This window comes from Helianthus annuus, chromosome 17 (genome assembly GCF_002127325.2).
Source record: "Helianthus annuus cultivar XRQ/B chromosome 17, HanXRQr2.0-SUNRISE, whole genome shotgun sequence".
NCBI classification, from domain to species: Eukaryota; Viridiplantae; Streptophyta; class Magnoliopsida; order Asterales; family Asteraceae; genus Helianthus; species Helianthus annuus.
Window position 1 is genome coordinate 4,931,950 of NC_035449.2, and position 17,181 is coordinate 4,949,130.

Consider the following 17,181-nt stretch of genomic DNA (forward strand, 5'->3'; position numbering starts at 1 on the left):
ATATATATATATATATATTTTTTTGGTGATGGCACACATCATAGTGCTTTCTCAAAGGCCCAATAATATGACAATTAAACAAATAATTGATCAAAATAGGTAAAGTAAAAGATAAGTTAATACAAAATGATAACAAGGAGTTCTTATTATCAACTTGCATGTTAATGGATGACTAGAAATGATTAAAAAAAATATCTTATTATCAACTTGCATGTTAATGGATGACTAAACATCATGAATCCGTTCATTTGTTTTCACTACTTAGTGCTAGAAAAGAACCAAGCTTTTATTAAGCTAATTGTGGGTCAACTTATTCAATTTGTGTTTTTATCGAGTAAATTAAGCTCGAATCTATCTGAGAAATGAATACCGCAATTGCATTTTCTATAGGAATACATTCTTGTTAGAAGATTTTATTTTTTAAAAACTTAGTTTTGTTATTCAAAAATGGGTAGCAACGTAGCTTGTTGCCCATTTATCTTCTATTTCAAGTAAAAATATATATATTAAAATGAATTGTTCCTAAAAAAAATTCAACATAATTTCACATATAAAGCAACATATATGGAATACATTCTTGTTAGAAGATTTTGTTTCAACACAATTTCACATATAAATGACAATATATACATCTCGTTAAGTTCGTGCAAGTGAAAGACCGTATGGTTAGGTTTCTCATAGATAGGAATGGTGTGTTGACACATGAATGTTTCTTAATTACTGTAATTGTTAATGATGATAAATACCATTTATACACTTAATTTGTTATTAACGATAAAGGCCTTTAAAAATCAAAGAAGCATTAGGAGAGTTATAATATTGCTACAATCAGCACAAGATTAAGGGGGTAACTAAAAACTTTAAGGGGAATTGTAAGGCGATCCCTAGTGGAGCCTTATATGGAGCCATATACCACCATCCAGCCTATAGCGTCGGGTAGCCCCCACCCCCAGGTGCTATGGGCAAAAAAAATTTCCCTCCGTGATATGCATAGCGGCGTGTTGTATAATCTCACATTTATGGGGGTTATGGAGCTTGACCACTACACATGGTCTAAATGAAAAGGAGTGAAAAATAGTGTGCGCGCGTGTGTATATATATATGATATAATAATAAGGATATGTAAAATGGAATGGTTTGATTATATACATGAGTTGACATTTATACTTGCAAATTTACTCTTTTAGGTGACAGGGTTAGGTTCATTTGTAAACAATACCCTTCATAATAAATTGTGTGAACTAATCCTAGCCCTTGATTATCAATACATAAGTGTAAATCAATTGTTAGGATTTTATCAGCATTTGATGATGAAAAAACACTAGTGTATTTTACGATATGATAATGTAAATCTATGGTTAGGATTTGTTCACGCAGTTCACAAATACACTATTGTTGAATCTAGAACTCCACCCTTAGGAGATAAACTCATATAATTGGAGTTGATATTGCGTCATCCAATCTTTATTATAAAATTGAAAACACAATTATTATTATTATTATTATTACTATAGCGAACTAAAATGAATAGTGATTTTAATATTATAATAATATATAGTTTTTTTAATACTTCTATTATTTTTATATTATAATAATAGTTATTTTCTTTACTTTTTAACTTTAATCCTTTTCTTAATATCAGGGGTTGGGATAAGTTTGGTGTCAACCGGTATCGAACCGGTATTGGTATCGAAAATACCGGAACGGTCCTGTTCGGTATCAGTACATGAAGGTAAAAACCGGCACTAACACGGAAAACGTCAAAAGTTGGTGCCGAATTGATATTGAAAATCTTTTGGTTCGGGAAATTCAGTGCTGCTACCCGGTACCATTTACTTATCCTTGATCACGGTTACCGTACGAACAACGGTATCGTACAACTTTTTTTTGTTGATTTTCTTCAACTTTTAATTTTTTTTCTTTTTTGAGTTTCAGGGGTAGGGATGAGCTCGGTGCCAACCGATACAGAATCGGTACTGATACCGAAAATACCGGTTACGGTACCGGTATATAAAGGTAAAAAACGGTAGTGAACAGGTACCAGGAACGCCAAAAGTCGGTACCGAATTGGTGCTTAAGATCTTTTGGTTCGGCAAATTTGGTACCAGTACCCAGAACAATTTGCTCATCTCTGACCACGGGTTTCGTACTAACAACATCGTTACCATGCAACTTTTTTGGTTGATTTTCTTTCGGTTATCTTTTAGTGTTTTTTTCTACATTTTCTTTTTATTCTTGTCAGTAGTTACGTTCGCAACACACTTGTAGTGATTTCAAAACACATGTAAACACAAACTAAATAACAAAAGAAATTCGCTACAACACGGCGAGCTTCTATAAACCTAGTTGTTGTTCAATACAGATCCTTTTCTTTCTTTAACTTGAGTTTATATTATCATAAACTTTTCTTTTGTTGACCAACTATATTTTTTAACTTACACGATTTGATGTTTACATGGGAACATAACATTGTTTTCACATGTCAATTCTATGTAGTTACTAGTTAGGTATTCAAATATAGACTTTCTACTCAACATAGTCATTTGTTTAGTTGATAAGAGTTTGACATGGCTCTCGTGAAATACTTTCACAATACAATGAACATGTCCTTGCATGTTAACCATGACACAATTAGTTGGCACCTAGATGTAACATATAAATATTACACATGATCATTAAGATCACGATTAGTACAATCTAGAACTTACTTGTGGCGAAGGCCTGCATATTTCTTTATTAGTGTGTGATAAGCATGTAGTGTGATTGAATGTTCTATTCTTTCAATACATTGCATGTCGACGTCCAATAATCCTTTTTCGTCCCTTTTTATTGTGTTAATTTACGCACATCCAATTCTTTGTTTCAAGGTAGTCACGAGAGAATAAGTGTATAATTAAATAAAGTAAGTACTAGATTAAGTATAGTAAATTGTGTTTATCAAAATAAATCAAATATTATGTATTCAAGAGAGAATAAGTGTATAATTAAATCGTGTGTGGCATGCATGTCTCATGATTCTTCCCATAATTATAATGAGCATGAAGTCTAGCTCCTCCTAGTGACGATGATGTAACACCACCACTTTCACCTAGTTAGTCATCTTGACTTCATTGACTCTTATGATTCTTCGGGTCGACCCTAAGAATTCGTTTACAATGCCGATGGCTAATAATTTATCTAAACCATAAGAATAGTTTTGTAAGTGGGTATATGTTGGTGTTTGTATGGATATACCCAATTAAAAAAAATATATTTTACATATACATGTCGGGTTTTATTTTAAATAACGTGTCATTCGAAATATCTAGCTCTGGCCGGTGGTCCTTTCCGCCCACCCTCAGGGCCGCCCTTACTTCTCATAGCACCTCCAGTGCTCTAATGTGACGAATCCATTGGAGGGCGTCCACCTGATGTGGAGGAGAGGGGGAGGGGTGAAATCAGTGACTACCAATAGGCACATATGGTAATGTTCACGGTGAGAGGGAGAAGAGAAGCCAAGCATACCAACATGGAAGATGATCAGTGGAATTCGTACCCTTGCGTATCATGATGATCGACGATACCACTTAGTTCTCAAAGAATGATATGCATTTTCTTTGTGCTTCTTCCAACTTGATGATCATAAATAACCACAACTTATCCCATTTATACGGTGGTAATTGATTATAAAGTTCTCGATACAACATCTTAATGAATGGTAATAGCATTAACTATGTTAATGTGCTCTAATATACAACTCTCTAAAATCATCAACCATGTTTGCATACTTTCATAAGATTTAAGAGGGTATTTAGTAATCAATTGCCTTCTCTAAAGTTCTAAAAGTTTCAATAACCCTTAAGAATGTGTCAAATCATTTATAATATATAAATGGACATGTAAAGTCATTGGGTTTTGCAACTATTTGGATGCAATAAACAAAATACAAAAAGTGTCTACACAAAGAATAAAAGTTGGTTGACTCTTTCGAATATAGTAATAGGTTAATACTCGTGGATCACATTAACTTTGAAGTGTAGAAAAGAAATAAAGATAATATAAAAAAATGAAATACAAAACAAAAACCAATATTTGCTTAAAAGTTTTGGTTGGTTTGTTGGTTGTTGTGGACCACCATACTTTTCATAATTACAACTCACTATCTACGTCTATTTCTTCAACTAAACATCACAAGTTTACATCTTGAGTCAAGTTTGCTAATTTTACGTCTTGAATTTGCCTTGTTTTTAGTTTTGTACATGAATTGTTAGCAAATATATGTTAATTATCATACATAAATTATTAAATATATTACAAATAATTATATATGCTTGATATGTTAAAGTATATTTGGGCTTTTACAAACACATATTCTTAAAAACATTGGTCAGAACTAAAGCAAATATACCCATTCCCTTTTAAAGATTCCCTGACCAAAAATTATAAAGGTTGGTGTTGACTAAGCTCATATGCTAATTTTAACTAATCCAGATTTATTTATTATTTTGTTTGTACTATTATTCTTCTTCTATAGTTTAATGGCATGAGTCTTTGATGCTCTTGTAGATCTTTCACTTGTGTTTACTATATGATTAAAGTCATAACAAAGTTTACATCTTAAATGATTTAATAATGGGACATTTAAGTTTAATTTAAGTTTACATTTTCCATCAACTTGATCTACAACGAAATATAATTTAACATAGTATACGCACACCTAAGACCTTATAATTATCTGTCGGTGTGAATACAAATGCAAATACATTAGTAAACATCGATATTTAACAGAGTACATGAAACGTTCAGGTTGTACAAATATTTAATCTTTAGTACGAATATATACAAAGTGATGACTCACAAAACACGCAACGCACGAACATACACAAACACTAATGCATGTCTAATCTACCACATCAACAACGTTGTGCACTTGCACCGCTCGAACCACCACGAGACGGTTGCGAGTCCCGTCCCTTAGTTTTTTTCTTGGCTTCGCGGGGTTGGTTCTCCATTGCTCGGTTTGAAGTGGGTATGGTTTGAGAGTATAAAAAATTAGTGAAGTGAGTGTGGTTTGAGAGTATAAAAAAATTAGTGGTGGGTGTGGTTATTTATATTTGTTTAAAAAGTGAATTTTTTTTTAAATTTGACCGTTGCAAAATTCGACCGTTCCTCAAACCTCGTGCCAATTCAACGCGGTGAACGCATGCCGAAGACCCTCCCCAAATCGGGTCCCCGCAGTGATGGCGGCGATGTTCCCGATTGGAGAATGGGGTCACCACACCCTCTCCCCGAGAGTGCCCCGAATACCCTTATAACATTATTTCCTTCACTACATTCGAAAAACATATAGCAAGTAATAAATAGAAGGTAGACTTTTCTTGTAAACAACAAACTTATTCATAAAATCTATTTTTAAAATCCATATATTGCTTATGTTTTGTAACTCAAAGCTGTACCACTTTGATGAGGTTAATCACCAGATATCAATAGACCAAGAGTGATCGACACAATGTTTTAATAACCGGTTTTTAAATCGTACCAGATTAGGCTTAAAAATGGTTCAATCGATTAAACCGGGTTGTAACAGGCGGGTCAACCAGGTTGACTAATTAACCCTATAAATCCATAAAATACAATTTCAACTCAAAAAGAATCTAAAACTATATCATTTCATAATAAAAAAATATTCAAAATTTAATCCATAATAAAAAATAATTCAAAAATTCATTATTGGTACCTTTTTTAGATGCTAGATTTTACTAAGAAGGTAAATCGTCAACTTTTTGGGCCATAAAAGATTAATAGTCCAAATTTTAACATTTGACCCGGTATACCAATTTAAACCGGTGTAACCCATATTTCTAGAGGTACAACTTCTTTGTCGTTCTCTCAATTTATCGGTATAATTCGTGTCAATCAAGCTTCCGACATCCAATTTAACCAGTTCAACCGACCGGTATAAACCAGTATTCTAAACATTGGATCTACAAAACATAGACTAATATATAAAATATATAATACCAAAAATGTTTTTTTTAATTCCTACCACACACCCACCCTCACTTTTATAAACTAAACAAATCTAGTCCTTATCACTCCTCCACAAACCCACCCCTTTTCTCTCTTCAACAAATGAACACCTCCAACACACCACCACAAACCACCACCACCACAACATCCCACCACCTATCACCACCACCAAACTTAACCAACAAAGAATCCAACCAACTAAAACCATCTATAACCACCTTCCACACCTACAACCTCACACCAACCCAATGCTCCTCCCTACTCGCCTAACACATCAACGCGCCGGCCCACACCGTCTGGTCCGTCATCCGCCAATTCGACAAGCCGCAAACATACAAACACTTCATCAAAAGCTGCACCGTGAGTGAAAACTTCACAATGGCAGTAGGTTGCACGCGTGACGTCAGCATTATACAATGGCAGTATGTTGATGATATAATTTTGACAGGTAATGATCCACAGGCTATTGACTCTGTCATTCATCACCTGAGCCGCGTTTTTCCCGTACAAGACATGGGTCGTCTATCTTATTTCTTGGGTATTGAGGTTGCCTCCAAAGGCACGGACATTGTACTGTCACAACAGAAATACATCTCTGAGCTGTTACAGAAAGCAGGCCTATCCGATGCCAAACCTGTTTCGTCTCCTATCGCCACAACGGCTAACTTAGCCTTGGGAGACAGCCCACCATTTGACAACCCCGCAAAATATCGACAGCTCGTTGGTGGCCTTCAATATGCCACCTTGTCAAGACCTGACATTGCCTATGCGGTTAACAAAGTATGCCAATTTATGCATTCTCCCACCGAAAATCACTGGTCCGCTGTCAAACGTATCTTGCGCTATCTAAAAGGTTCTATCTCCCACGGGCTTCTCATACAACAGCACTCCGAGTCAGCGTTACATGCCTATGCGGACTCCACACATCCCAATCTCTCGGCCTTCTCGGATGCGGACTGGGCCGGGTGTCCGGATGACCGTCGTTCCACGGGGGGCTATGCTATCTATTTGGGTTCGAACCTTGTCTCATGGTCTGCACGAAAACAGAAGACTGTCTCTCGGTCATCCACAGAGTCCGAATACAAAGCACTCGCAGATGCTGTTGCTGAATTGACATGGCTGCAAACTCTCCTTCGTGAGCTACATGTCCCTACACGATCTGCCCCTAAATTATGGTGTGATAATCTGGGTGCAACATATCTATCAGCTAATCCCGTCTTCCATGCCCGTACAAAACATGTCGAGGTAGATTATCACTTTGTTCGAGAAAAGGTGGCTCGGGGTCAGCTATCAGTTCAGTTTATTACTACAGATGATCAGATCGCAGATGTCTTTACAAAGCCTTTGCCTTCTCCAAAATTTCTCTTTCTACGGTCCAAGCTAAGAGTCGCTCCCCGGCCTTAGCTTGCGGGGGGATATTAGACAAACATTAGTTCATATTTAATTAGTATCTAATTGTATAGGGTCTAGAATGTATTATTCTAGTCTTTATATATACCATGTAATTATACAATTCAATACGTAATACAATTACTGATTACCAAGTTTATCTGTAAGTAACGAACTTACCTCGATCTTGTGACTTTGTTTGTGAACCGGAACTAGCTCCTTCTTCTTTCGATCCTACATGAATTCGTTCTTATTTAGATCATCATTCTTACAATCATAATCATACTTTCAAGCATCAATGTCACTCATATAACAATTAACAATGCATTAACTTTCAACATATCAAAACCATTAACTCATGATTTATTCAAGACTACTTAGTTGTCATTGAGGCATTTAATCGAACACCTAACATGCGTACTACTTATCAAGCCTCATGTACTTGTATCTTATGCATAATTCACTAGAATACATCACAATTAACACAATCAACCATTCTTGCACAAATCATTCATCCTACACATAATAATCTACGAATGTTCTAGTATACATACTTTGATTCATAGAAATTACTCTACTTATTTCAAATTACATAACCATCATCCTACTAAGACAAGTGGGGTTTTCCCCAAAATCTTTAGTACTTCACATTCAAGCATAATACACCTTCTAACTAATGATTCTAACCCATACATAATCTCAATTTCATACTAATTCACGGATTGGTGAAACCCACTTCATAGAAAAGCATAAGAACACAAAATTCTAACTCACCTTAGGTTCAAGACACTTGGATTATTGAGTATTTAGGCACATGCATTCGAATTTTGCCATGAATCACTACTAATTTGCTGGATTTTGGAGTTCTTTTATGAAGTAGGGTTTCTCCCCTTTTCTTCTTTCCTGGTCGCGACCCACAACCACACCCAAATACTGGGTTTTGATTTCTTATTTCATATTTTATCAAATGTTACAAAAACAACCCCCTAGTTAGGTTTATTGATCCTTTTTATCCCATTCTATATTTTATAAACTTTCTTTAGATTTTTAACATTAATACCATAACTAAGTATATAATTCTTTTAGTTGTTGAAGCATTCTATTTTATAAATTTTGGGATGTTACAAATCTACCCCCCTTAAAAGAGGTTTCGTCCCCGAAACCTTAATACGTACCAAAAAGAGACGGGTAGTGCTTTCGCATTTCATCTTCGGATTCCCAAGTTAGATCCGATCCTTTCCTATGCCGCCATTGCACTAACACTTGTCGAATGGCCTTGTTTCGTAAATGCTTTATTTTGGAATCCTTGACAGCTACCGGCTTTTCAATATAATTCATTTTATCATCCAATTCAATGTCATCAAGTGACACATGCGCTGTATCATCCGCGAGGCACCTTCTTAGTTGAGACACGTGAAACGTGTTATGGATTCCATCCAGAGCTGGAGGTAATTCTAACCGGTATGCCACCTTACCAACACGAGACACTATTCTGAACGGTCCGATGTACCGAGGACCCAATTTTCCCCGCTTGCGGAACCGTATTATGCCCTTCCACGGCGAGACCTTTAAAAACACACGATCACCTTCTTGAAATTCGATAGGGCGTCTTCTTTTATCGGCATAGGATTTTTGCCTGTCTTGCGCCGCCTTCAAACGATCCCGGACTTGATCGATCTTTTCATTCGTCATTGCTACAACATCCTTAGGCGCGAGTTCCCGTTGCCCGATTTCTCCCCAGCACACAGGAGTTCTACACTTTCTACCGTACAACATTTCGTATGGCGCCATTTTGATACTACTTTGATAACTGTTGTTGTACGCGAACTCCACTAACGGTAAATGGTTGTCCCAATTACCCCCAAGGTCTATGACGCAAGCCCTCAACATATCTAGTAACGTTTGTATAGTTCTTTCCGACTGTCCATCCGTCTGCGGATGGTAGGCGGTACTTAATCGCAAGTTCGTGCCCACATCTTCGTGAAACTTTCGCCAAAATCGAGACGTGAATCTTGTGTCACGATCCGACACAATAGACACGGGTACTCCGTGACGAACAATTATTTCATTCATGTAAATTTCTGCCAACTTCTCGGATGATATAGTTTCTCGTATGGGTAAAAAGTGAGCACTCTTTGTGAGTCGATCAACTATGACCCAAATCGCGTCATGACCTCGTTTCGTTCTGGGAAGCTTTGTAACAAGATCCATGGTTATGTCTTCCCACTTCCAAACTGGTATCTCTAAAGATTGCAATTTACCATACGGTTTTTGGTGCTCCGCCTTTACTTGGGAACACGTCATGCACTTAGCCACGTACTTAACAATGTCACGTTTCATTCCAGGCCACCAATACCCTTTCTTTAAATCTTGATACATTTTTGTAGCCCCAGGGTGTACCGTATAACGAGATTTGTGAGCCTCCTCTAGCAGTAATGATTTTACTTCGGATAACCAAGGTACCCAGATTCGGTCATACCTGGTCATAATGCCATCAGCATTCATCTTTAATTCCCCAATCAGGCCTTTCATTCTTTCCTTCTTCGGATCACCATTTAAGGATTTCATTTGAGCCTCTTTGATCACCTCCAAAAGTTTAGGGGTGACAGTCATCTTCATTGACTTAACTTGTATGGGTGAAGGGTATTCCTTCCGGCTTAACGCATCTGCTACAACATTGGCTTTCCCGGGATGATAAAGGATTTCACAGTCATAATCCTTAATTAATTCTAACCACCTTCGTTGTCTCATATTTAATTCTTTTTGTTCGAAGAAATACTTGAGACTTTTGTGATCCGAGTATATGATACATCTAATTCCGTACAAATAATGTCGCCACAATTTCAACGCGAACACTACTGCAGCCAATTCTAAATCGTGTGTTGGGTAGTTACTTTCATGTGGTTTAAGCTGCCTTGAAGCATATGCTATCACTTTACCCCGTTGCATTAAAACAGCCCCCAAGCCCTGATGTGAAGCATCAGTGTATACTACCAAATCTTCTGAACCCTCGGGTAGGGTTAGAATTGGGGCGTCAGACAGCTTACTCTTCAGGGTTTGAAATGCCTTTTCTTGCTCAACTCCCCACACAAACTTCTCATTCTTTTTGGTTAGTCTGGTTAAAGGTAACGATATTTTGGAAAAATCTTGTATAAACCTTCGGTAATACCCAGCCAAACCCAGAAAACTTCTCACTTCACTCGGGTTCTTAGGAGGAACCCAGTTCACAACAGCCTCGACTTTAGTTGGGTCTACCAAGACGCCATCTTTATTAATGACGTGGCCAAGAAATTGCACCTCTCTAAGCCAAAAAGGCACATTTAGAGAACTTAGCATACAACTTCTCTTTCCGAAGAATCTCTAACACTTCGCGCAAATGATTTGCATGTTCGGCTCTACTACGAGAGTACACAAGGATATCATCTATAAACACTATAACAGACTTATCTAACATGGGCCGACATACTCTATTCATTAGATCCATAAAAGCAGCCGGGGCGTTAGTCAGTCCGAATGGCATTACCAAAAACTCGTAATGCCCGTATCGGGTCCTGAACGCTGTTTTCGCAACATCTTCTTCCCGTACCCGAAGTTGGTGATACCCCGAACGCAAATCGATCTTTGAAAACCAACTTGCTCCTTGCAGTTGGTCAAAAAGATCATCTATTCGAGGTAAAGGGTATTTATTTTTCACGGTCAACTTGTTCAAATCTCGATAATCTATACACATGCGCATCGTGCCGTCTTTCTTTTTCACAAAGAGTACCGGGGCTCCCCAAGGCGACACACTCGGGCGTACGAAACCCTTATCAAGTAATTCCTGTATCTGAGTCATTAGCTCTCGCATTTCAGCGGGAGCTAACCTATAGGGAGCTTTAGCCACTGGCTTGGCGCCCGGATTTAATTCAATTCGGAATTCCACCTCTCGCTCAGGTGGCAATCCCGGTAATTCATCCGGAAACACATCCGCATATTCATTCACCACTTCTACTTCTCCAATTTCAGGCACCTTCTGTCTTGTATCCACCACATAAACCAAGTAAACCTTACCCTCATTCCTTGCGTGCTTCACCGCCTCGACAATCGTGCACAGTTTTGTCTCTAACTTTCTTTCCCCACAAATACTTATTCGAGCCCCACTAGGTGAGAATACATGTATAACTTTCGCCTCGCATCGAATTTCCGCGTGATAGCGGGATAACCAATCCATCCCGACTACCACCTTGAATTCCCCCAAAGTCATAGGAATGAGATCTATTTCGAATTCTTCGTTTTCTATGGTTATCTTACAATTTTTACAAATTTCACATAACGAATAACTTTTACTATCCGCTACTTCTACTTCTAAGGGTACAGACATTCGTTCCTTTCTAAAAGAGGGATAACACATAAGTTCGTCTGACACGAAAGATTTGCTAGCACCAGAATCGAATAACACATTCACGGGTATTTGGTTGATTAAGAAAATACCTGACACGACATTCGGTGAGGCCTTGGCTTCCTCGGTAGTAATCTGAAACATTCTTCCCCGAGCCTTCTGATTTTCATTCTTCTTTTCATCTTTCTGCCCTTGTTGTTTAAGCTTTGGACAGTCAGCTTTCACATGACCGGGAGTGAAACAATTGAAACACGTCCTTACGGGACTAGGGCACTTAAAGTAAGGATGTCCCTCCTGTCCACAGTTATAACACCCCTTCTTCGCCATTAAACATTCTCCGGTGTGAAGCTTCCCACAAGTTTTGCAAGGGGAAATACCACTTTTCGATCCTCCTTTACTTCTAGTGTCGTGTTGCTTAGGTTTCTTGGATGGACTCGTAGTTGATGGCTTTTCAGCAACTCTTTTCTCTCCTCTTTCCACTTGTCGCTTCAATTCTATCTCCCTATCCCGGGCTAAATTGATGAGTTCACCCAAAGTCTCACACTTTGAAGGAGTAATGAACTCCCTATACTCGGCTTTCAACATTCCATAGTACCGATTGATCTTCATCCTTTCAGATTTGACGAAATCATCACAGAACTTCAACTTATCGTAGAATATATTGGTAATCTCATCAATAGACTCATTCTGTTGGCGAAGATGCAAGAACTCATCTTGTATTCTATCAATTGCCGATTGCGGGCAATGATGTTTTAAGAACAACTCTTTGAACTCTTGCCATGTTAAGGTTTGGAGTCTTTCTTCCCCTATCTCTTTACATTTAGTATCCCACCAATCCTTGGCTTGTTGCTGGAGTTGACCCGTAGCAAACATTACTTGATCTTCTTTCTCACATCGACTACGCACAAATACAGCTTCAACGTTTGCTATCCATCTTTGGCACTTTATCGGATCCACCTCCCCTTTATATGAAAAGGGATTACACGCCATAAAATCCTTATATGTACACCTTCGTTCCTTACTTTTAGTTCTGGATCCTTCAATCATTTCCTTTAACTCCTCAATCTTGCTAGCCATCATCTCATCAACAATCCCTAAAACTCGGCTCTCAACTTCTTGAGCTAGCTTGGGAAGGTTTGCATTCATTACTTTTTCTGCCGCTTCCATCATTTTATTACTGATTGCCTCTTGACGGGCTATTTCGGCATCATCTACATTACTTGCGTCCGTCATCTACATAAAACATCCATTCTATACATTAAAATTTTTCTTTCGTACATTCCCTCTAGTACATACATACTCATTCTATCATATACTTCATTCTATTCGTATTTCATACTTCAAACATCATCATCATTGATGATAATGTCGTGTTGTTAAACCATTCTTATATCAAGTTGTTCTTTCTTTCTTATTAGACATTTTCTTTCAACATTCTTGATGTATAATGACCTTAGCCAAGGATTACGGGGCCTTAGGAACTAATTAAAACGAACCTCATACTCAAACAAACAACATAAAAATAATTCAACAATTTTTGATGGTCACCGTAAGCTACGGTGACCACCGTAGCTTACGGTGATGATTGGTTCTTTACGGCCTTACTCTACTGTCTTACGGCAGCTCTAATTTGCCCAGTGTCCACCGTAGCTTACGGTGGCCACCGTAAGCTACGGTAGTGCCCAGCGAAATTCACCCCAAAACTCATGTTTTTGACCCTTCCGAACCGTTTTCGCACCCGGTTTCAATTCCACTAACCCACAAGTATTCTAATGCACCATCTATCATTATCACTACATTCAAAACTTCTTTCTAACACTTTATAACTTGTAACGTTAATTACTATAAAGCTTTCTTAAAAGTTTTACCTCTATTTGCGTCTCGGAGCGAACACACCCATCCTTGCGAGCTTTCGGTTTGAGTTCGGGCACTACAATGTGTTCGAATCCCTCAAACCTAGGCTCTGATACCAACTTGTTACACCCTCTAATTTCATGCTTGAAGTTAGAAAAAGACACATAATTTAATCACTTAAAAATTTAAAATTTGGGCATGACCCGTTCGCAATTTGAATAACTTCCCTGTTTTTACTATATCAAAATACGCTAATAACGACACCTTTAAGAAACCATACGAAAGACCATACATTTAGACTACCGTTTCAAACAACAAGTTTAAGTTACTTAGTATTCACAACATCTACTAAAAACACGAAACTTCAACACTACTAACTTTGACAAAAGCCTTAAACTAACAAGGTTACTACAAGATTGCGGAAGCGCATCATGGGTGATCAAGGTGTGTTCGTATCCGAGCGGCGCAAAGACAATCATACGGGTGCTTTACCTACATTCATTCAACAAACATATTAGCGTATTCATACAATCACAATACATGTCACAAATTTACAAAACATCTTACCAAGCGTTCTATTTCATTCCACTTCATTCTAGTCAAGTAAAAACAATTATTTCTCATTCATTTCCAATAACCCGTTTAATACGGATCAAGGAGGAGACTTCCATTAAATTCCTTTCTATCCGGATCCGAACCGACCCAATCACTATGGACCGATACGGATTCCTACTTCCATATTCTCATACGAAACATTTATCTTAATTGAGTAGCAATTAACAAAGGAAACAACATAAATAAACTCACAACTAAACATGTAAGTAACGAACTTACCTCGATCTTGTGACTTTGTTTGTGAACCGGAACTAGCTCCTTCTTCTTTCGATCCTACATGAATTCGTTCTTATTTAGATCATCATTCTTACAATCATAATCATACTTTCAAGCATCAATGTCACTCATATAACAATTAACAATGCATTAACTTTCAACATATCAAAACCATTAACTCATGATTTATTCAAGACTACTTAGTTGTCATTGAGGCATTTAATCGAACACCTAACATGCGTACTACTTATCAAGCCTCATGTACTTGTATCTTATGCATAATTCACTAGAATACATCACAATTAACACAATCAACCATTCTTGCACAAATCATTCATCCTACACATAATAATCTACGAATGTTCTAGTATACATACTTTGATTCATAGAAATTACTCTACTTATTTCAAATTACATAACCATCATCCTACTAAGACAAGTGGGGTTTTCCCCAAAATCTTTAGTACTTCACATTCAAGCATAATACACCTTCTAACTAATGATTCTAACCCATACATAATCTCAATTTCATACTAATTCACGGATTGGTGAAACCCACTTCATAGAAAAGCATAAGAACACAAAATTCTAACTCACCTTAGGTTCAAGACACTTGGATTATTGAGTATTTAGGCACATGCATTCGAATTTTGCCATGAATCACTACTAATTTGCTGGATTTTGGAGTTCTTTTATGAAGTAGGGTTTCTCCCCTTTTCTTCTTTCCTGGTCGCGACCCACAACCACACCCAAATACTGGGTTTTGATTTCTTATTTCATATTTTATCAAATGTTACAAAAACAACCCCCTAGTTAGGTTTATTGATCCTTTTTATCCCATTCTATATTTTATAAACTTTCTTTAGATTTTTAACATTAATACCATAACTAAGTATATAATTCTTTTAGTTGTTGAAGCATTCTATTTTATAAATTTTGGGATGTTACATGTAGCAACACATCAATGCAAGTAATTGCACCGTTTAGATTACTTTTCATGCACACAGTAAGTAAACTGTATTTCGTTTGAATGAGATTTTATATACACAACAACTTATTTTGGTTTCTTTTTTTGTCTTTTTCTGTAATGAATGAATTGTAGCATGTAAAATTAACTTGGATATTTAGAATATTGATGAGCAAATCGTATCAAATCCTGTAAACGAACCGGTATCGTATCGGTACCAAATTTATTATACCAAATCATTTTCGGTACCAATTTGGTACCCACCTTTTGGCGTTTTCAGAATCGTTACTTTCGGTTCGACACCGGTCTAGCACCATACCTGTATTTATTGATTTTTACCTTCAAATACCATACCGTATTGTACCGAGCATTTTCGGTGCCGGTACCTGATTTTGATGATTTTCCAAATCGGTACTTTCGCTGCCGTTACCGGTACCGAGCTCATCCATATTTTAACGTGTTAGCACCGTAATAACTGAACTGAAAACAACCGAATTTCCAACGTGTAGCACGTGTGAGTCCTATTATTATATATTAGGTTATTTAAAATCGTTTTTTTATAAGGGAGTGACTATCCTTATCACATCATTTTATTTATGTTTTGATATTCGGTATGTGTTTGCCGTTGCTGACACGCCTTTTGTAGACTATTGGGTCCCGCCGCAACGCGCGGGCCGAAAATAACTAGTTATAAATAATAGTTCAATACCTTTGTCATTGTACTTTTATTCAAGTCTCAGATTTTATTTTCTCTTTATCACCTTATAACTTTAACATGACCTTGATTAAAACATTACACTTTAGATAATTTGTGTTGTTAACAATACCGATTGCCGATACCGTACAGGCAATGAAACGAACCAGACAGATACCGACCGAACAATATCTGTACTGGTTCGGTATTCGTTTTTATTGTTTTCGATTGATATTCATTTTTTGTTGTCGATTGACTGTTTTTTTTTCTCTTTCGGTTGTTATAGCGAGTGCCAATACCGAAATCAACTAAACCAATTAACCAAGCTTGTATTTATTTAAAATAAGTGAGTTTCAAACTTAATGTATGGCTTAGAAATAGACCATGAAATAGATATAAAAACAATCTAACCCAGTTTCTAAATGTTGGTTTTGATTGAACAATGTTACTTTAAAACCATACAAGTGTTTAATATTCAGAAAATTAAATAAAGTATTACAATTGTTTAAGATTTAGTATAGTGTGGACTAAAAAAAAACTACTTCATATACAATGAAATCTGAGAATAGAAAATAACGAAAAGTCGAAAACAATAGTCTGGGGCAGAAAGTGAAAGAAAGTCAAAGTTAGGGGTACAAAAAGGTAAAAGAAAAAAAATTGAAAAAATTAATATTGGCCCATGCAGGTCTCGAACCTGCGACCTTCGCGTTATTAGCACGACGCTCTAACCAACTGAGCTAATAGGCCGCTTTGATTTCATCAATATTTCATTATATTTATACAAACAATAAATTTATGCAACATGTTCCATCTGAATTATATAAAATAGAAATCTGTCATATATTTCTATAGTTTTATATTGTTTACATGATACATAAGATTATTTAATGAGGTGAGATACTTTATGATGTTTTCTAATTTGGAAAGTCAAATTAATTACTTTGTTTATTATTCAACAATATATTATTGCTTTATTATGCATATAATAATAAGCAGCCTAAACATAACACATGTTCCTTAGAATAAACACTTTGTCAATACAACCATAAAAAAAAAGTA

General features: G+C 36.7%; 2 protein-coding genes and 1 non-coding gene across 4 annotated transcripts; 1 reads left to right on the plus strand and 2 right to left on the minus strand.

Moving 5' to 3' along the window:
* The first annotated feature begins 6,387 nt into the window (after nt 1-6,387).
* Nucleotides 6,388-7,413, plus strand: LOC110923300 (uncharacterized mitochondrial protein AtMg00810-like). Its single transcript, XM_035986957.1, has one exon. It carries the CDS (start codon nt 6,388-6,390, stop codon nt 7,411-7,413), a length of 1,026 nt encoding a protein of 341 aa, XP_035842850.1.
* A 63-nt stretch (nt 7,414-7,476) lies between these two features.
* Nucleotides 7,477-15,229, minus strand: LOC110923301. Of its 2 annotated transcripts, XM_022167432.2 has the most exons (4): nt 15,059-15,219; nt 14,465-14,518; nt 11,869-13,009; nt 7,477-7,632 (listed from the first exon to the last, which is right to left on the minus strand). In XM_022167432.2, exons 3-4 carry the CDS (start codon nt 13,007-13,009, stop codon nt 7,556-7,558), a joined length of 1,218 nt encoding a protein of 405 aa, XP_022023124.1. In that variant the 5' UTR covers nt 14,465-14,518; nt 15,059-15,219; the 3' UTR covers nt 7,477-7,555. The 2 variants fall into 2 exon arrangements, 1 of the variants encoding a protein (XP_022023124.1); XR_002583945.2 differs by lacking the exons at nt 7,477-7,632; nt 11,869-13,009 and adding an exon at nt 13,903-14,122 and having other exon boundaries at nt 15,059-15,229.
* Nucleotides 15,230-16,795: 1,566 nt separating this feature from the next.
* On the minus strand, nt 16,796-16,869 carry TRNAI-AAU. Its single transcript has one exon. It is a non-coding gene; the product is annotated as a tRNA-Ile (tRNA).
* Nucleotides 16,870-17,181: the final 312 nt, after the last annotated feature.

Bases quoted from the DNA above. Each gene is read 5' to 3' on its own strand.
- LOC110923300 (XM_035986957.1), top strand. From the start codon at position 6,388: ATGGCAGTAGGTTGCACGCGTGACGTCAGCATTATACAATGGCAGTAT.
- LOC110923301 (XM_022167432.2), bottom strand. From the start codon at position 13,009: ATGACGGACGCAAGTAATGTAGATGATGCCGAAATAGCCCGTCAAGAG. The intron at 7,633-11,868 runs GTATTTTCTTAA...GAATTCATGTAG, and splicing joins CTCACCGAATGTCGTGTCAG to GATCGAAAGAAGAAGGAGCT.